General features: G+C 39.9%; 1 protein-coding gene across 4 annotated transcripts in view; it reads left to right on the plus strand.

The window, feature by feature from the left end:
- Positions 1 to 21,209, plus strand: part of SNCAIP (synuclein alpha interacting protein) — a 91,312-nt gene extending 70,103 nt beyond the window's left edge. For 3 of the 4 annotated variants that reach the window (XM_056325392.1, XM_056325391.1, XM_056325394.1), the window contains 5 exons: positions 3,369 to 3,538; positions 10,504 to 10,596; positions 13,137 to 14,199; positions 15,969 to 16,039; positions 20,636 to 21,209. In XM_056325392.1, the coding sequence (XP_056181367.1) occupies positions 3,369 to 3,538; positions 10,504 to 10,596; positions 13,137 to 14,199; positions 15,969 to 16,039; positions 20,636 to 20,720 (1,482 nt within the window). In that variant the 3' untranslated portion in view covers positions 20,721 to 21,209. The remainder of the gene's footprint in view (positions 1 to 3,368; positions 3,539 to 10,503; positions 10,597 to 13,136; positions 14,200 to 15,968; positions 16,040 to 20,635) is intronic. The other variant, XM_056325393.1, reaches the window with a different exon arrangement.
- Positions 21,210 to 21,495: the final 286 nt, after the last annotated feature.

Consider the following 21,495-nt stretch of genomic DNA (forward strand, 5'->3'; position numbering starts at 1 on the left):
ATGGGTAATTTGTCCTGCTGAGAAGGCTTCCACACTACAGTACTTTTGGGAGCCAGATCTGAATAAACCACTTGGGACACCTGTCTACAGTACCAGTGTTCAATGCAGACATACCAAAAAAGCTGTAGGGTTGAACTGGATAGCTAGGTGAACCGTCACAACTTTGCACTGAATTGCAGATGTGCTCTTTGTCCATCAAAATTACGAGAACCATTAGTCACAGGAGTACATTTCAATATTTGGTGTTGTCAGCACTTTGAGTGAAAGCTGTTTGGAGAAGATATAATAATAAAATTATTCCAGGAGACTGCAGAAAGGAATTTGAGAGACAGATTAGTCCTTGGAGAAGAACAGATAAAAGAATAAATAACCACATGGCAGAAAGGTAAGAAATAGAAATCAATGTGATCAAGTAGAGGAGGAAAACATGTCTAAGAAGGAGCAGTAATTCTCAGAGTCTAAGGATCAGATATGTGTCAGTAAACATGTTAATCCTGTTACCACACATGAACTGATCCACAGAATCTCTTAGGCCACTGCAAATACAGAAGATTTCTATTGATTCAACCCTAAAAGAAATATAGCTAGTCAATTCTCATTAGCTAACCTCATCAGAGACCTAAATACATCTGTGCACACTGTTACATTGAATCTACAGATGCATAGCTGCTGCTGCTGCTGCTGCTGCTTATTATTATTATTATTGTTGTTGTTGTTGTTGTTGTTGTTGTTATTGTTGTCTATTTATATACCTGGACACAGAGAAGACATAGCTCATCAAAGCCAGTTTGAAAGTCTCACACAACAAAAAGTGTAAAACAGGTGACACTGAGCTGAAGGAATAGACTTGAAAAGAACACCGTCAAATAAATTTGGAGGACATGACCATCTCTGCCTTTTCTCATTGATAGGACATGTCAGTCTTTTGAAAATGTCAGGAATGGACCCCGTACAAACTCTTATGAGAATAAAATAAACAAGTCATCACATCCATGCTAGATTGCTGTGATAGTTGGAAAGAAGAAGAAGAAATGTTAATCATTTACCAGTGGGGAGCACCATTGTGATAGGGGGCATGCTTAGGGTTTCTAGCTCAGCAGAGCCTCACTAAGGTGTACAATGCATTTGAAGGATAAATGAGTAGATGATTTTGAACAGAGTGGTGACATCTGCAGGCTGATTTAATGGATAAAACTAAACGAAAAAGAGAATAGCTCTGCTTTCCCTGTGAAGAATGAACCTTAATTAAATGGCTTAGAATTATCAGGATTATTCTGTTGTAGATAAATATACAAATCAACAAGTGTTTTGTGAAGCCATGCGAAATAAATTATGAAAATATCTAATAACAACAAAAATATACAATGGCAGTAATGTCATTTCATTAACACCTCACAGTCTTAAGTGTAGTTCATGTTTTGTTGTGCTGTGAAACAAAATAAGCCCTCCACCCAGTGAGCTTGTAGTCTACTTTAAAACAATGCACAGTGAATAATGTGGTAAAAAGAAAGAAGCAATAAAGGAAGCAGGGAGAGTATAAGCAACAGTACAAAAGATGGAGCGTCAAAGGCTGTCAGTGATTCCTTGGCCATCTTATCCACTGTGTTTATGAGCAAGTGAGACCCCTATCATGTTCCGGACTATAAGATTGCTTTCTGCAGGGTCATAACTCTCCTCCTTTATTTTTTTTTATTAGCAAATTAAACCAAATTTATTGATATGAGATGCAGTGCAAGACTGTTAGTAAGTTTCCTTTCCAGATATATATTTAGCAGACCAGACAAGACCACCATTCCTCTTTGCTGTCAGCTGATGTAGAGGATTCTGTGCCTGCAGTTCTTAGTCAGCAAGGCCACTCCAGTCCTCTGTGGCTTACCAGCTCTGCTTGGATAAGTCAGCCAAGAGCTCAGTCACACAACTCCACTTCTGAATGTGTATGTGTATGTGTAATGTTAATGATGCTGTAGGTTTTGGATGCATTATGATTTTGTTCAGAATTTTTTCCAAAGTGCTATGAACTTTGTGTGTCTGAACATTGCTGAGAATATTTAGGTCCTATCCTAGGCTTTCCAGTAAAGCAAATAGTGCATAACACTGATTTTCACAAACAGCTCAGAAAGGGTGAAGGTTTGGTCTCAATTCTTGCTTCAGTTATTGGATGTCCTGAAGTCAGCCTGACAAAACTTATTTTGCCCTTACAACGCCCTGAATTCAAGTCCCAGACATAATTCAAATGTCATACTCACAACCTGGACAGTTCTCCAGCAACACGCTAGGATTCTCCGCTAGTACTGTGAGTAGCACAGGGGTATACATCCGAGTATAAGCCATTGTTTTTCTTAGAAGTTTAAAAGCTGACACATATTTGAGTACCTCTTTAAACTAAAATAGAGGGTAACCAAGCAAGGGCAAATCAATGAGACTTCTTTCAGCATTAAAAAAACCAAACACCACAAACCAACCAGATTGAAAAAGTCATTGTACAGATTTTCTTCTGCAAAAACAGATTTGTGTGTGTCTGACCTAAAAAAGCTGTTGGAAATTATCTGCCATACCTTTCATATCCAGACATCGCTTGGCTAAGGAATCTGGGCATTGAGACTGCTGCATTGAGCGTTTTAAACTGAGAGATTCTGCTGTGGTCAACCACAAAAGGAGACAGCAAACACTGTAGCAAAGGCAGTTGTAAAGTGAGATTCTAAGGGTATATTGCAATGCCTTGCAGAGATCCCAAGAGCAGCAGATAGCAGACCTGGTAAGCCATTACAGCCCATCACAACCCTCTATAACCTGGTAGGCAATGTGTTCGTGCTACCCTGGACCCTGATGTCATCTAGCACAGATGTCCTTTGAATTGCACTTGCCTGTGTCTTCTTTTTTAGGACTACCATGTGCATGTTCAATAATACATAGAGAGGTGCATATGAATGATTTTATTACTGTGGCTCAGGAGGGAATCAATAGGTGCCTAAATGTAAGTTCTCTTTTCATTTGGTGGTCCCACTCACTGTATGAATACTACAAGTCATGCTTGCTGTACAAACAAATGGACAGAAAACAAATTAATGGAGTAGAGCAGCAAGGGGAGAGGAAGGAAGAATATAGTCTTTTTATGGCTCTTCTGAACCACAGCTCAGTCTTCTGTGTTATCCTTGCACCTGAGTGATAGATTTTAGCAGTATGTGGTTTGGGTTCAGGCTGCATACGGACTTCGCAGTGACTGATTTTTAAAAATTATTGGCTTAGATCAACAGTTCCAAGCATTTAATTCAGGAGTGCTTTGAATCCAGCTGTTCTTGTGGATGACCGGAAGTCACAGCAGAGACTTATACTTATGGGTGTCAATGTTTCCTTTTTTGTTTTTACAGACATTGGTTGAGTATGGAGCAAATGTCACCATGCAAAACCATGTGGGAGAGAAACCCTCACAAAGCGCTGAGCGACATGGGCACACCATGTGTTCCCGCTACTTAGTAGTTGTGGAGACATGTATGTCATTGGCCTCACAGGTTGTCAAGCTAACTAAGCAGCTGAAGGAGTAAGTGTTTCATTGTTATCAGTGCTCATTCTTAAAATGATACCCTACTTTGTCTTCTGTTTATTAGCCATGTCTGTTTTCTGCTTCTTGTATATGATACTTTCATCATATTTCTACCTTATTTCTCCACTCTTTCCTGCTCTCAACAATTTGCCCCTTCCCCTTTAGCAGTTTGTGGCACTTTGCTATGAGGGTAGGTGAAGGCAGGGGGAGTAGAAAAAGGCATTTATGAAACAATCCAGTCCTTTTTCCCTTTGCATACCTTGGGACCACATCATAATCACAATTTCTGTTCACATGGCATGCTTTTATATGTAGTGACTGGTTCTTCCCAGTTACAGTGCTGGGTGTTGGTGTTGGGAGGAACAGTGGAGATAGTAGCTGGAGGGGGTTTTGAACTTGGAAGGTCACCAAAGCCCACAGTGGCTACTCAGGAAATATCCTGTGTTCTGTTTTTTCTTCATAGGAGCTGTTTTTAATATTTTAGTATAGCTTTTAATAATAAAAATTCTGTAAAAAGCCCATTATTTTGAAACATGAATTTATGCAATTGTTTGCTTTTATTGTAGATGCAGCTACCGTGACTTAGTGTGTCAATAGGCTCATAAAATAAGGCTCTTAGAAAGCATCAGCACCAACCTATTGTTGTTCCAGCTTAGACACATGATCAAGAGCTGGTCAGCTATCATGAGCCATGAAAACGGCTTCTGACAATCGCATGTTTAGAGGAGACCATGTCAGTTTATGCAAGCAGCATCTGTGTAATTGTACTGGGTATAAATTACAAGACTGTTAGCAGGGGAGCTGCAAGGGTGGCCTATGTGAGAACAGGTGAGGGGCTGCCCTTTGCTGGCCACAGCTAGTTCCACTGGCTCTGCAACAGGCCCACTGCAGCGCACAGCTAAGCCCATCAACCAAGTTGGTGGCACCTCTGTGAAAACATATTTAAGAAGGGGCAGAAAATGCCAGAGAGGAGAAGGGAACAGAAGAGTGACAAACAGAGAGAAGAGCAAGGTCAGAGGACCAGGAAGTACACTGTGGCAGAGCAGGCACTCCCCAAAGGGACCGTGGCCCATGGAGTAAGCACCTGTGCTGGAACCAGTGTGCCCCTTGAAAGGACTACAGCCCATGGATAAACCAACACCAGAGCAGGTGCTTCCCCAGATAGACTGCAGCCTGTAAAGGGCCCACACTAGAGCACAGGGGAAAGTGAGAAAGAAGGAACAGCAGAGAGAAACTGCTACACATGAACCCTGACCTGTGCTGCACATTGCCTCACTGTAAAGACTGGGTGTAACCTGCAGCAATGGCAAGAGGGGAAGAGAGGTGTCTGGAGTGAAGCCTGAGAATGGGGGAGAAGAGGGGCCTGGGGTGCAGATGAACCTAGGAGTGAAGCTGAGCCCTGGAAAGGGAGGATAGGTATTTTAAATAGGGGGTGGGTGTCTGTCCCTTCGTTTTTCCCGTGTACCTGAATCAATAATTAAATATTTATGCTAATTGGCAATGAATTGCATTAAATTCCACAATTTGAGGCTCTTTGCCCATGACAGTTGTTGGTAAGTAATCTCCCTGGGTTTGTCTTGACCACAAGCTTTTTTGCCTCTGTTCTTCCTATTTTTTGCCCTCATCCCACTGTGGCATAGGGGCAGTGAGAGTCTGGCTGTGTGGGTGCTTGGCTGCCAGCTGGGACCAACCCATTACAGTGATGCAATTTTTAGTTTCAAACCGGATATCATGAAAATAAGGGTAAAAATTATCTGCATTGTTAATTCACCCTTTTAACTATAGGTATCTATTCTGTAGTGTTTTTACAGCAAAAGGATGTGTAGTAGCAGTCCTTTCTGTCATTACAGAACACCTGTCTGCATTTGAAGTATGCTTATTTTTGTTTGATCCTCTAAGTTTTATATTATAAAGACATTTTCTCTTTGTGATGTCTTCACTCTTCTTTTACATTTAGATTCTCATAAATAACAAACAGTGAACTAAGGATTATTATATTTTTCCGGTTTCATAATTTTACAGTCTGATCCTGTTCACTGGACATTTTAAAGTACCAGATATTTTATAGTTGATTCATTTGCTAAGAAATCCTAAAATACACAAATAAGCTGATATAAAGGGAAAAAACAGAATACAGGGTACTTCCCGAGTAGCATGCATTAGTGTCTGACTCATCTCGGTATATAATTAAATTAATTTTCCCCATAACTTAGCAGAAGAAAACTGCACACATCAGGAAGCAGAAATTGCAGCCAGATTCTCCATGTCTGTTCTCTTCAGTGCATACCCTGTGCTTGATGTAAGTGTTACCTCTCACAGAAAAGAAAGATTTGTGTCGGTCTGCAGGCTGTTTACCCCCACAGAAATAGTCTAGTTCTGACTTTCCTGACAAAAGCATTAACACTTCCCCGTTTCCCCTTTGTCATCTCACAGACTGCTTACATAGGAAGTCATTTAAACGATTCTTATCTGGCCCCTGATGGGTTCCTTTGCTTGTCTCAGCTGGAGTTAAATCTGCTTCCCTTCAGCAGCCTGTTTTTTCAGGCTTCAGATTTAGCTCCAGTAAGCACAGCAGCAGCTTTTTCTTCCTCTTCCACAAAGAGATGTGAGTCTCTTGTGCAACCCTGTTGCTGTCTACTGAGGCAATGAAATATTCTATTTTCTGCTTGAAAGAGCAGCTTCTGCGTGGCTCTTTGGGCTTCCAGCCTCAGGCTGTGAGTAGCTCCGGTAGAAGCAGTAGACCATGTTCTGAGGCCCATGCTCAGAAGCTACAGGGGATGATGGAAGAAGACTCTTGCCCTGTTAAGCAGCCCCATCCTGCATAAAAATCCAAGCGTGGTACAAAGTAGCAGGAGAATTCATTTGCCACAGCACCTCTGAAGATCCTGAAAGCACCACATGGCAACAGATGGAAGTCCAGTCTACCAACCGAGTCACTTCAAACTGCTGTTGCATTGGAATAGCTCCAACTTGGGCAGCTGAGATGGCTTTCCTGCATTCTCTCCACATACTTCTGCTGCTGTTAATGGACATTGTTCTAGAGACAAAGGGGTTATGATTGTATCATGACTTGAATGGTCAGTATCAACACAGAAGGCCCTTATATGCTTCCCAGCCTTCCCACAGCTGCTGTAAATATGAGCTGATCAGGCAATCTTCTTTTACTCAGGGTGCCTTATTAGCCAGGGGTGAAAGCCTCTCTCTGATAACACTGTATGTCCGCAGCCACAGAAAGAGTGGAATGGCTGATATTGTGCAAGAGCAGCAGTGCAGAAACTGTCTGAGACTAGCACCTAGCACGACCTGTCTTCGAAGGTCCTAAACCAAAGAAGGAAGTACTGTCTTTCATTCTCTTCTTCTTAGCTCTTCCAGTCATCAAGGCAACAGAGAACAGTTTTAGAGAGAAGTTATCCCAGTCCATCACACTCTTGGGAGCAATCCCTGAAAGAAGGCACAATACTGAAGCAATAAAATCACATTTTGCCACAGTCTTCACATCTTTCAGCTCTTTGATCCAAAGCAGCTGACAAACACAGAGGAGTATAGCAAAACCTTCTGAGTAGGCTCAGAGAGAAAAGCCTTTATATTGGAAAGAAAGAAATAAGTAGTAACTACAAATGTTCCATCAAATCTTCACAAGTGGATTAACAGAGACTTTTCCCCAAAACAGGGAAGGAACCAAGCAATTCTTTCAATAGGTAAAAAGAAAACTGGCCCACAAATACTTCTGTTACTGGCTTCAAAACTAAAGCTTTGGCTTGCATCTCTTGCTAATTAAAGAAGTTTGGTCAGTCCACTAGGACTTTCTGAACTAAACTAAATGCTTAGGACAGTCACAAAAGTCTATACAAAATATTGGCTTTCATTTTATTTCCAGAGGTCTCCATAGGTCTTACAATCTTAGTTATTCCCTCACTGATTTCATCTTCCTAAAAAAACCTTAGTTGCTAGTGTAGAAAATGCCTACCTGCACAAATACATGGTTTCTAACACTGATGACACTAGTAGTAATTACTTGTATTGTTTGGGCTTTCCTGGCCTGAAGAGACCAAGTCAGAACTAATGACATAAAATTAATGCTTCCCTAGATGACTTTTACAATGCTGCTTGATGACAGACTTTTCTACCTGCATTCCCAAAGGGTTGACTGTCCTATGTTTATGGACCTGAATGTGCAAAGCAATTAATGGAGACACTTATTGATCCTTTTGATACGCTATCAAAAGCAAGGCAAGGCAAAGATCAAAGCAAACCATGAGTCAAAAGACGAAGATGAGAAAGTACTTTAATATCCTCTGTTACATCCACCACTTTTCTGTGTTCTGTTACAAAAATCCATGATTTTCCTGAAACTTCATACGAATAGCTGTAAGAATAGGTGAATAAAAAATTATTGTTGTAGTATGGTAAGGTGTGTACGAGTTGCTGGTTTGTTTGTTGGTTGAGGCTGGGTTGTTGGGTGGTTTTTTTGTGGTAGTAAGTGTTATATAGACATACCGTAAGAAACCCAGTATATACTTTACAATGTTCATCTCTTTTTCACTTAGTTAAGCTGTTTTATTTTCTGCTTTGTAGTGTGGCCATTCTTGTTTTATTTGAAACAAAACAGAAAAGTAAGGCAACATACTATGAAAGATACTTCAGCAGAGTCCAGTGTCTTAGCCTGTTGCCCGTTCAGTTAATGAGCTCCTTGATTTCATTAGGAGGTAGCTGGGGTCCACAATTTCTAAGTAGACACAGAAGAGTCCTTACATATTACTTACTGGGAACGTCGTCTAAGCTAAGACCCTCAGAACTGGGGCATTAAATATCATAAATAAGTGGACCCTCTTACCCCTGAAGCTACAGTGATCTAGTTTCCTAAATCAGTCTAGGTTTAATACTTTAAAAATATTGCTGTTCCACGAAGTTGTGATCCCTTGTTTTCAATTTTATTTTAGATATATATATCTTTTATAGATATATATCTAGTTATATATCTTCAGGGATAGTGCTGGCAAGATGCATGGATTTCTGTGAGCTATTTACTAACTAGTGAAAATGGAGGAAACTTTAATTCTTTTAGCACAATAAAATGTTTAAGTGGTATGAGAACATTAACTCAGTAGAAGAGGTGTCAGAAATTTCCATTAAACCTAAAAGCGTAGGAAGCTGTTAGCTACATTATTTAGATATTTAGAAATAGAAGTTGAAGGAAGCATAAAAGGCAAATAAAACAGATAAATTGCATCACAGTCTAATCTCAAATGAAAATTTCCCTTGCTCTTAAAAGAGAGTATCTGGGGAGTTGCAATATAAGCCAATGTTGACAGATGGTAGGAGTAATTTTAAAATAGTCTAAGGCGGTGTGTAGGCAAGAGGAAAGAAGATGGAAAATTAAAGGAAGAAAGGATGTACATAAAGCATGGTTGTGTTGTAAAATGTGATAGCAAGGCAATATGTTGAGATCCCACCTTTATTTCTGTAGCACTTTTTAGATCCACTCTGATACGTTGAAAGTAAAACATTTGTTTTCTGCCAGCCCTGCAAATACAGCCCCTAGTCTAAAAAGTCATCTGGATTCTTTCTGGCTTTGACATTGCCAGTTATAAAGACTGCATTTGGAACTCAGCTAACTCTTCTCTGATGGCATGCGAGCTAGGAAAGAGTCCAGCTCACTGGTGGAGAACTGTATTAGATCTGCAGATCCAACAAGAATAAAAGTACTAAAACTATGTTACTTCTGCAGGAACAGAAACAGATCCTGAGAGAACCAGATAAAAAGCCATTTTCACATGGTCATTTTGTCAGGGAATAAAACTAAATGTACCATTTGTAATCTAGGTGAAAGACAGTATAGCTGTACATCTCTTGTGTTCTGGTAGTTTCCCGACAATTCTGTCTGTGCAGTGTTTAGAGGCACTGGAACTTACAGGGCACTAAACAAATTGAATGCTATCTGTGGTGGTCGACAAGCTAAAGGGATGTTTTGATGTTAGAATGGAAGGTCTAAATTGGATGGGAGCAGGGAGAGGTAGAAGAACTCTTTGTGGCAAATTGATCCATTGCTTTGTTTTCATAGAACTGCTTGAAGGTTTGCAGGTTGTCTGGTTCAACTGAGTCCTTTCTATGGAAATAAGTATGAGGCAGGAGAACAGAGATTGTGGTTACAGTTCTGTGGTAAATGGAGTTTCTGGTATGGATGTCACTTCGTATTACTAATGATATATATCTACTATTACAATTTTTTTAAACATTGGTCTCTAAAGTTATTTACAAAGCAGTGTAGATCACAGCACCACACAAAGTGATAGACTGCAGTAGGTACAGCACTACTGAGTATAAGGTGGGTGCAGAGCACAGGTAGGACTTTTGGTAAGGTTGGGCAGCAAGCAGGTGTAGTTTTTTCTACTCCCCTGAATACACAGAGGTCGTACTTAGCTCCATCCTGCAGCTGAAGAAGATTGGACCAGCCCTTCCTGGTGGGCAAAGGCTTCTCTGAGTTCATTTGCGGATAGAAATGGAGAGAGCACTTGTCTGAGCTATTTAGCTGAGTAAAAGCCATCCACTAAATGTAAGTGACTTCTTAACCTGGCCCTTTCCTCTTCCTTTACACAAATGGGTAAGAACCAAGTGTCCCTAAGTTTGCTGTGCCATATATTTGTTTCCTGACTATTATTTTCTTGTGGATCACTCGGTTCCAATTAACAGCTGCATATGGTCCCACACTTGTCCTTATGTAAAGTATAATCTCAAGACAAGTGTCTCTCAATTGGTCTTGTACAGTGGTCACACAATGTCCGCAAGTACAAACTCTCTGTTACTATTTATAATTTCTCTTTTTATTTCTTTACTATGTAAAGTATAGGTGAAGAGGACTTCTTTCTGAATACAAGGCTGAACGGGTAGTGTCAGTTATCGTACAGCTTACTAATGCTGACAGTTTTACAGTTCAAGGTAAACAGTCTTACATTTTCCTGCAGGCAGACAGTGGAACGTGTGACATTACAGAACCAACTCCAGCAGCTTTTAGAAGCCCAGCGGTCAGAGGGCAAGTCACTGCCCACATCCCCAAGGTAAGGTGCCTGGAATTGTGCAGCAGCCTGGATTTACACAGTTTTGTGGCATATCAGTTATCAAGAGAATCTGTGACCTATGTAAATAATAGATGTGTTCTGTAAACTAAATATGGGGTTTTACCTCATGGGCCTGGAGCTGGATTTCTAGAATTTGACAGTGTGTGATGTTGTATACATATGAGAAATATTGAGTATGAAGTGAATAGTCCCTGTTTCCCAGCAGAGTGAAAATCAGATTTACAGTGGAATAAAATATATTTTGTATTAGATGAATAGCAGAGGAACCTAGACACCCCTAGGAAAGTTGTAAAGTTTGAGCTTGTGGTGTTCCACTGTACATTATTGCCAGCCATAATTCAAAAAGCCAGTTACCAAAAACAAAACCTGATTTCATATTAATGAGACTCCTTACACTCATTAAATCTTTTGGCTGCAGTAGCTTGTATAAAATGTCAAAACTCCAGAAATTTTATGTATTGTTTACATATCCTGTCAGAAGTCCTAGAAATAGACACAAACTGAGTACCATTAAAGAGGAGGAAGGTAAAGGCATAGGACTGGATCTGGAGTCTGCTAACATATCTCTCTGACTTCTGCCATGGACTTCCAGCGTGATGCATGGAAGTGAAGCAAGCACACGACTTCTCTCTGATAGCAATCTGAAGAAGACTTTGAAGGGAATTAAGTTACTCACATGCAAATAGGACTTGATTTATCATTCTTTTCTATATCTATATCTTCTATCTGAGTTCCTCTCTGGAAGACATATACAGCACTTCTTCCTGTTACAGAGTTGTTAGGGAGCTACTTATATGTTAAAATATAAAGCCAGCGTAAGAGCTTCTGCAGTCATTGATGGTCAGAGCTTTGGGTCATCAAGCATGAACTCAGGATCAGTGACTGCTTTTTTTCCATTCTCAAAGAATCTCAAGTGCTTTTCTGGACAAGTGCTGCATATCTCTGAATTTCTGAGTCTGTGTTTTAGACAAGTGCAAATAGTTGCAAAAGTAGATGACAAAGGCATTGGGACTGGAAATGCATTTGTGTAAAGGAACGTCAGCTAGGAAAGGACTGTAAACTCCAGACTCCTGCTGAAGTAGAAAACCACACTGGAAAGAGTTGTCTTGTTGGTTTTTTTAGAATCATGATCTTTGTCTTCCCTGCCTACCAGCTCAACAGGGACAATGGGAGCAAACACGGTCTTCCAGCTCATTTGGTTTCTGTGATTTTTGCTGACTGGTCTTTCCAAGTGGTCTCGCATCTGAGTCCTGTTGAACACCAGGACTGTTTTTCTTTCTATTAGATAAGATCAGGTGAGAGCAGATCTCTCATCATTCATTATTCCTGTTAAAGGGTAAGTTTCAATATCTTTTTAGCCAAATAAGCAAGTCTGAAAATGATGATTATTTTATTTCATAGTTGGTTACTACTTTTCCTTCCAGCTAAAACTCACTGTGGATATTATCATGATCCAAGGAACCAGTAGCAGATCTAAAAGAACCTATCCCATTTACTAGGAATGTCTATTGTAGATACGTGCGTATTCTTCAGTGTCTGTTTCACTTTGCCACAGGAGAAAAAGTGCAAAATTAGTTGAAGATAAGGTAGCCAGTATAGGTGTGTGAATTTTGTACACTGTGAGAACTATAGACTCATCAGAGTAGAAGTTGCTTGTCAAGAAAGAAATAAAATACATTAATTCAGTGCTTCACACCAACCTTAATTTTGTCACCTTACCCTTGCTTAGAGGAAAGGTGGTTTAAAATAAGAATGTGGAGTATTATGAGCTCTGGCATATGTCATGGGGAAAGAACTGGCCTCTGTAATTTATGTTCTTTGCAAATCAGACTTACCTGAGATTGCGTTTTCCTTGATATATAACATTTGGAGTTCTAAATTTGATTTATTATTGTAATAGTATTTAAATAAATTCATGTCACCTTTCTCACGCTTTTCAGTATTTCGTATCTGAAAAGGCTTTGAGTGCAAATGGCCCTGACTTTTTATGAGGTCTTATAAGACTATTATTAATACCAGATGAAGTTTAGATTTATGAAATCATTGCTATGCAGACAGATGGTGCTTTCACAGTATTTAGAATAAGCTACTTTTGTATCATGATGTGACTTGGATAGTAGGCATTTGGCCTTGAGGGGTTTTTTTTTTTGCCTTTTAAGACATGTCAACTCCTACAAATAGGAAACAGTAGTTTCTTTAAAGTTTCCCTCAGAAAGTCATCTTTGGCATTGAAATAACCATTCCAAGTTTTGATTTTAAGGAATTTTGTTTGTAAGAGAAAGTGAAGAGACTCAGATCCTAATTAGGAGTGGAAGCAGGGTTACATCCTCCTCTGTGTAATCTTCACTGTGGCATCATGGTAATGAATTCCATGTGAGTAGCGATGAAGAGGATAAGTAACAATAAGCTGAGACAGACACATACACTGGAAATGGCAGTTTCACATTTTATATGTGCATTAATTTGGCTATGGTATTTCCTCCTCTTCTTTTTTTTTTTTTTTTTTTTTTTTTTTTAAGCTTGCCATCATCTCCTGCTTCTGGCAAACCCCAGTGGAAACCATCTGAAGCAGATGAACTGTCTCCACCAAAAAGTAAATTGAACACCCAAGATGGGATTCAGATTCTTGGCAGCTTGGGAACTTCTAGTCGCAGTCGAGCCAAGATAAAAGATGAGGACTCAGATAAAATCTTGCGCCAGTTGCTGGGGAAGGAAATCTCTGAAAATGTCTGTATGCAGGAAAAGCTGACTTTGGAATTTCAGGATGCTCATGCATCCTCCAAGAACGTGAAGAAGATTTTGCCAGAGAAAAGGGAGCTGAAGTTAGCTAGACTGAGACAGCTAATGCAGAGGTCACTCAGCGAGTCTGACACAGACTCAGCTAATTCTGAGGACCACAAGAACACCTCTGTGAAAAGAACTGACAAACCAAGACCTCAGCCCATAGTGGAGAGTGTTGAAAGCACAGAGAGTTTGCACCTGATGATTAAGAAACACACTTCTGCAGCAGGGCGCCGCTTCCCTTTTGGTATCAGGGCCTCTAAGTCCGTGGATGGCCACAGTCCGTCCCCTACTTCAGAGAGCAGCGATCCAGATAATGAAGCCCCGTATCAGTCTGGTAGTGTTCCTCAGAGCCAATTTTGTGGAGACAACTCTCCATCCAGCATGGACAGTGCCACTGCTCAAAAGGTTGCCACCAGCCCTAAGAGTGCTCTCAAGTCTCCGTCTTCAAAGCGCAGAACCTCCCAAAATCTGAAACTCCGAGTGACTTTCGAGGAGCCTGTGGTGCAGGTGGAGCTAGCAGAGTCAGAACTGAATGAGGAAAAGGATAAAGACCAGAGCAAAGGACTCATTCGGGCTCCCCCCAGCTCTGGGGAGCCAGTGGGGGACCAGCTGAAAAGGCCTTTTGGAACCTTTCGGTCCATAATGGAGACGCTGAGTGGCAACCAAAATAACAACAACAACTGTCAAACTGCAAACCTGATCAAAACCTCATCAACGCTGCCTTTTACCTCATTAGGAAGGAAGACAGCAGACAGCAAGGGAAATCCAGCAGCTCTTACAAAAGGAAGAAACAAGCCAGTGAGTGCACTGAAAGGAGGAAGGGCATTTTTTTTTCTCTTCTCTCTTTAAGTAATAAGTTTGACAGCTGCTTTTTCCTGCCTTTCTATAGCAGAAGGATGCACACCAATACTTCACTCTGTTTGACCTGTAGAAAGCCCATCCAGTGTTTTAATTTTGGAAGGCTTTTCCAAGGACTAGCAGATATTGCTTGGGTACAGAGCCTTTACTCTTAGTGCCCGTGGTTCACATGTTCTGTGTTGAAAGCTTTCCACAGAGACATGACTCACCTGAAAATTATGTTTGATGTTGCTCTGCATGACAAGTCATACAATGAGAATGTCACACTTGAGTCCATGGGATTTCTGAAGAGTAAATAACTGAAGGACTGGCCCTGTCCTGTCCTAGAGCCAAGACCGATGAGGCCAACAGGATAAAAATAAGTGATAGAATATAAAGAAAAAATAGCAGGAATGGTCCTTCCTGCTTCTGTGGGAGCTACAGCCATCCCCTAGGTGTTGAAGCTGTCACTACCCAGCCTTCTTTTTACCCACCCTCTCCTTATAGCACAGAGTCTTCTCATGCCAGATCATATGGTGGGTCTGTAGCAAAATGTACTGGACCTAGATAATCCCCTCACTGCAGTCAACACAGTGCCCTTTCTGGGATCCCAACAGAAAGAGGGTGTCTCCAGTTAGGAGGCTGGCTGTCTTGTTCAAAAGAAAGGGGAAAATACTTTGACCAAATGTATCTTCCAAGAGAAAGGAAGAGGTATTGCATGAAAGAGGCAGAATTAGGAAATACTGTGAGCACAGTGTGTTTGTGGAGCAGAGAGACGTGCGAGCATCTGGAGATACAATAAAGAGTTGAGTGAGAAGGAATGGTAGATGATTTAATCCACTGTGAAAGACAGGATGGGAGGGAAGGGGTGGATGGAAAGACATGAGGCAAAAGAATAATTTCAAGATGAAAAAAAAGAACATAAAGCCAGCCAAGAGGAGGAGGAGGAACAGTGAATTATATACTGTAAAAAGTATGACAAGGTAATGGGAGAAAAACGCAGGAAAATCTTAGGCACAGAGGAGGCAAAATTAGTATGGAAAAGAAACAGTGGAAAGAGAGAGCTGGAAAACACTGAGCAGGCCATGTTAATGGGTACTGCTGGAGCAGTAGTGCTATAGCAGAATGTGAAATGAAATAAAAAATTCAAAGGAGACCTAATAGGATAAATTGAAGTGGGACTACATTTGTTAAAGTCTACTCAGAATCACAGTATGAACTACTGATTGGGGCTTTTAAAGACATACACCGTCTAGTTGAACAGCCAATTTAACATAGAAGTATTTTCATTACACGACGGCAATTTTTTTTCAAGAGTGATTCAGATTTTATAGTGACAGAGGAAAAGACAGTCTGTCTTCAAAGATGTTCTGATAGATTGCAAGGTCACAAGCATTTTTCATAGTTCTCTAAGAAATCTAAAGAGTTTGATGAGGTAATTATAACAGTATTGATGCTTGCGCTGTAAAATGCTTGTTGTCTGTGAAAAGGCCATGTTTGCATGTCATAGTTGCCAACATCGAAACAGTGGGAAGAATATATTTTCATACCAACACAAAGGACCATGGCGCACATCTTAAAGGGGTAACAGATTTAACCTCATTTACTAACTGAAAAAGAAATCTGTTAAAATGTTGTGGCTATTTGACCGCATGTTTTGGTAGACCTCCATTACGCATGTGGTAACCTCAGTGCATGTTTTTAACTGATATGATGTTGTACTTCCTTAGGGTCCTCACTTCAGCTACACCAGTCTTTCTTCTAGCATGCTGAATGAAGAACTTCTGTGTAACTATGCTTGGTATGTGCATATGCATGTTGATGTTTAGCACCTCAGTTGCTTTTTTTTCTCAAATTGCCTGTGTCTGCTAGTGTTATTCATAACTGAAATACTGGAATTCGTTGATGCACAAGACAGGAAATAGATGAACAAATGAACATCTAAATTCCTAGAAAAGCAGAAATTTGTGATGGATTTCTGTTGATGTCACCACTGAACTGGCTACAGGCTTTCATATCCAAGCAAGTATAGAAAGTATTCATACTCGTAAATCCACCAGGGAGTATAGTGCACTTTGGCTGAGTATTCAGCCTCTGTTGAATGAAAGTCAAGTACCAGATGAGAATGGAAATTAAATTTCCTCTCCTGAGGAGAGCAAAAAAACCAGAGTTCGTATCTAAATGGAGAGTACAGACAACATGAGGCAGAATGCTGTACTGTAAGTCTAGTGCTGTCCTCTTTTCACACATTTTTCTTACTCTCTCTCAGACTTTGAAGTTAAATCTGTCTTTTAAAACTCTGGTAAATTTGACTGTGTTCAAACTCTTTAATTTAGATGTGGTTCATCAAGAGTATTCAGTCAGATAGAGACCAGTCCCTCAAGGTCCATAAAGACATGTTGGAAAAAACATCATTTGATAATATGTGGGATTTTTTTAAGAAAATGCTTTGTTAAAAGTACCTGTCATTTTTATCAACTCTTAACACTCACTAATTCTTGTGATGATAATTTTTTCTGTTACGCTGAGATGTAGATGCTTTAATTAGGCCTGGAAATGATTGCTATTCACACCAAAATTATAGATACAAAGATACTTCTGGGAAATTGTAAATTAGTCATTCTGCAGTTCGGGAACCTAAATTACTTTCAAGTTACCCTTTTCTAAATGTGTAATAATTTTTTTTTTTTGCTTGTTTTCTAATGCCAGGCACTTCCCATACTTAAAAACTCCTATTTCCATGGTGGAAATGGGAATTTTGTTCTGAAGTCATTGCCACAGTATATGTGAAACCAGGAGCAGAACTGTAAGGTTTCCAGGCAGTTTCATTCACTTCTGAAAGCAAAGAGAGAAATTCTAGTACGGAAACTGACCGCACAGCAGCAGTTTGAGGGAGCATCAGTGGGCAGCCTCCAGTCAAAGCACCCGTCTGTCTGTCCAGACTCTGGAGTAATACAAACCCATTGATTTCATCCTTAAAGTTAGAGCCATCTCCCAGATGTAGCCAGTTGTTGCAATTCAGTATTGCTTTGTGCAAATGCTTTTCTGTGACAAATCCCTGGCAGCATGGTATTTCCCCAGAAGCAGCGAGAGACTGGGAAGGCCTGGCTGCCACTGCAGAGTCACTTGCTGGGAGGGTGAAGGTTGGTCCTGGACTCCTGGCTGTCCCTCCAGGACTGCTGATCTGGGTACCATGTCCTGAGGATGCCCCCATGGTGGTCGGCATGTGGAAAACCAGAGAGTAGGGAACAAGGAGCAGAGTGCACTAGGGGTACAGCTTCAGGAGGCTGTTGCTGTACCCACAGGTTAGGACAGAGGTGGGCAAATTGTGTGCCAGAGTCTGTGGCAGGAGATTTCCAAAAATCACATAAGAAGGGAAGATGTATTGTGCTTGATGAAAGCAGAACACAGACCTGAAGGCTCTCCGAGCTTCTGAGCTAGTGTTTGTGATGCCTTTTGGTATGGCTGTGATTTTTGAACAGCAAAATGTGTGCCTGTTGTTAGACTGCTGCATGCTGCCCTGTAGCCTGTGAAATTTAAATAATACAACATCACCGTCATGTACGCTACAAGCCCCTGGACACTGTCTGAATTTTCACTGGATGGTCTAGGGAGGCTGTGTAATTACCACTGCAGAGTTCTTTTGAAAAAAAACCCACCTTTCTAGAAAAGTGTCTAGTCTTGGTGTTTTAAACCTTTGTAGACTGTTATATTGGGGAGTTATATTTCTGGATACAATCCCAAAACCATTTTAACTTTAGAGCTTTATATAGGGAATTTTATTAGAATGTTCTGAAATCTGAAGTCATTATACAAAATCTATCTTCAGTCAGATGGCATTCCAGCCCGCCAGTTTTCAGCTTCTTTTCTTTAGCTTCTCTTTATTTAGTTTGTTTCATTTTTTCATTCAAAATACCCAAGTACATCAAGGTTTTGTAGTTTACTTTTTCAAACTGGTCACAGCTTAATAGTAGAGGATTTTATTAAATTTTCTAGTGTCTGATTAAAATTTTATACACCCTATTTTTGTTAGGGCCCTAGAGTAAATTTGGGATGTTCAGGATGGCTTGGGATATTTTTTCCGCTTTTGGAAGGATTGGCTAATTTCTTGCATATTATGACTCCAAGCAAATGCTTGTAGTTTTTTCCATCTTACATGTATGCCAATGAACAGTTCTTTCCCACACTTTAAATCATATGAGATCTGCAGTACATTAAAGTAAGCACTAACTCACCGTATCAATACAAAACCATGCATTAGCTGCAGCTATCAACAGCAAAAATTGCTTCATATGTCAGGGGCAATCAGCAGAACCTACCATCAGGTTTCTGTCAGATACCAGACGGGAGAAGCTTCTAAAACAGTAGGTGGGTCTAACCTAACAGGTATCCCACTGACAGATCTACTGCTGAATAAATTACAATTCAGATATACTCTAAAAAAAGAATGCTTATATGTATTTCTAATAAAATAGTTATGATTCAAACTAGTACAGTATAAAATCAATATGAAAGTAATTAAGGCTTTGTCCCAGAGAATTTATAGTCATTCTGTTGTGAACTGTTATGAGTATGCATCAGTGCCTGTTGCATGAGGGGACGTTCAGTATTTCTGTGATGACACAGGCACCAGAAGATATTAGAAATGTGGCTAGTAATTAGTAATATTGGTAATAAGTTTCCTTCATATCAGCAGGCACAATTATAAAAGGCATGTCTGTTCAACATTGTCACTTAGAGGCATCTGCATTAGCTAAAAATGATCCTCTTCAAGGTGTCAGTGCAACTGTTAGGCTGCAAAAGGGGGTCTTCGGAGTGCCTGGTCTCTACTTGGAGGACCTGCCCACAGGGTCTTTCAGTGCTGCAAGTCTAAGCTAATGCAGTAGTTAATTGATGTAAATAATCTTAGCCTTAGAAAGCATCCTTCAATAAAGTTCCATGGCTAACACTAAACATGCTGTTAGTAACAGCAATGTGTATTAAGTGCCAAAAAGTAGTTATGGCAAAGAAGTTAACTGCTCATCTTTTACCTCCTCAGACTCCGTCCTACAAATTCTGCCTTGCCTAGCTCAGTTCTGTGTCTTTTGTTCATGTTTTGGGTATGTGGCAACAGCAATTTAGAAGAGTGAAGGGGATTTTAAAATAAAATTATCCCTTATGCTCTCTCATTAGGACCCACAGCCGTGGTCCCTAAGAAGATCAGCTTCTGTTAAATTCTGAAGTAACCACAAGGTTTTGTGAGCATCCTGAGTATCAGTCTCTTTGGGATATTTGGTTCTTTATGGTGATTGTAGACTGGAATACAGCTATTCTGTTTTACAAGCAACAGGCTCACAAATATGTGAGTGTCAGGCAGACTTTTTACACACATACTCTTGCCCTTTGCTGTGGTTAACCTCCTGCTAGTATCTGTCTTTTGCAGCAACACACCAGCTAGTAAGGATTGTGTTGTCGGAGTTTCACTATACAGCAGTACTAACTAAAAATGAGCCTTTTAACCTGTTTGAAATTTGCTGTTGGCTGGATGCTTAATCAAGAATACTTCAGCTGGAACATTAGTTGAAGAGAGGAGAACAGACTGGGGATTCAGAACAAGGGCATATGAAAGGAAGTGAAGAAACTGAGGGTTACAAATAGTATTTAATTTTTCTACTTTAATTGGCAAGCTATCATTTGAGCCTCATACACAATCAATAGGAGTGAGGGTTTTTTTCTTTCTTTTTTAAGTTACAGTGTGGAAATGAAGACACACTACAAAGAAATTATACTTGTATCTGTTTGTAATAAAATCTTAAATGTTTGAATTGAGATTTTACCTAAATTACAGTGTTAAAAGAGATATAGGTCCCATGTCAGGAAGAGAATTACTGCTTGCCATTTTTCCTATGGCCTTTTTGCCACCATCTTCTGCTTAAGCAGACACATAAATTAAGTCAAATGAATTACCTTCTAAAGTTGTTTTATTTGTCTGTGTTGATCATTAATGGGGACTAGATTATTCCCTTACAGGTAGAGTCAAAACCAAATAGGATATGTCTAATGCTTGATGTACCACTATGGTACTTTTCCCTAAAGGACAAGGAATTTTTTTACATTCTGTCCATTATTACTAGAGCATTATGACAGTATACTAATTAATGCTGTGACTTAAAAAGCTCTTCATCATGCCATTGGTTTTCAGTTTTGATTTCAGAATAAGAGCTACAAGAAAGTCAATAAGAATCACAGTATTGAGAAGTATTTTGTGCAGTACATGTCTGGGGAAGTAAGCCCAGAGAGAAAGATTAATTCAGAGTTCAATACTTGCAAATGGAATGAACCAGGGTAAACAAACACAAGGCAAATCCCTTTATATTATTAGTGTTATCATGCTTAATTTTCTTCTTTTTCTCTCCAGGAATGATGACATCAGTAGGAAAAGCCAGAAATCTGACAGTCAAAAAAGTACTGAAGAACCAGAGCTGCAGGAATTCTTCCTCTAAACCACACCTCATGATGTCTCACTTTGTCTGAAATACCTGAAACATATCCTTCTGAAACACTAGTATGAGACATACCCCTCACCAGCAAAACAGCAGCTGTTAGGATGCCTTAATTTGTAGCAGTTAGACCATATACAAAACTTTTTTATGATATATGTGTATATGTAACTTGTTTGTAAGCTGTGCTGTGTAAAGGCATGGGTGAGCAAAAGTAACAATTTGAAAATTGTTAGGACACAGGCAACCTCCAAAGTGTTTGTTGGGCCACAGACCACATTTTGTACTTTGTGTCTTGCATGGATATATTGTCATATATCTTGATTTCCTTTTGTCAATGGCTTATACTGTTGAAGTTTCAGCCAGGACTCTGCCTGCTCAGCTCCTCAGTGAGACCAAGGCAAAAGCAGTGATTTTTTTTTTTTTGAGTATTTTTTATCTGTTGTTGTTTCTATTTTTTGTAAAAAGGAAATAAAGACAGTGTTAATAGGACACACTGAGTGCAGATACTTCTCGTGCTTCACTCTTTCATCTTTTGATCTCTAAGTGTTTTATTGGTCTCTTTGGTGTTTGTTTGGTAATGAAACAATGTCCAGGATTTCAGTTCAGTCAGTCAGTTGAGTCAGGAACTGCTTTAATGTTTAATGGTCCTTTTTCAGCTTTAAAATGTGTAGAAATAAAAAGAAAACATAAATGTGATTTTAAATTACCATTTATTGTTACTTGCCAAACACTGACAATGTGCTCAGCTCTGTTCAAATTACCAAGAAATCTGCTA

The sequence above is a fragment of the Falco biarmicus genome, chromosome Z, assembly GCF_023638135.1.
Source record: "Falco biarmicus isolate bFalBia1 chromosome Z, bFalBia1.pri, whole genome shotgun sequence".
NCBI lineage: Eukaryota > Metazoa > Chordata > Aves > Falconiformes > Falconidae > Falco > Falco biarmicus.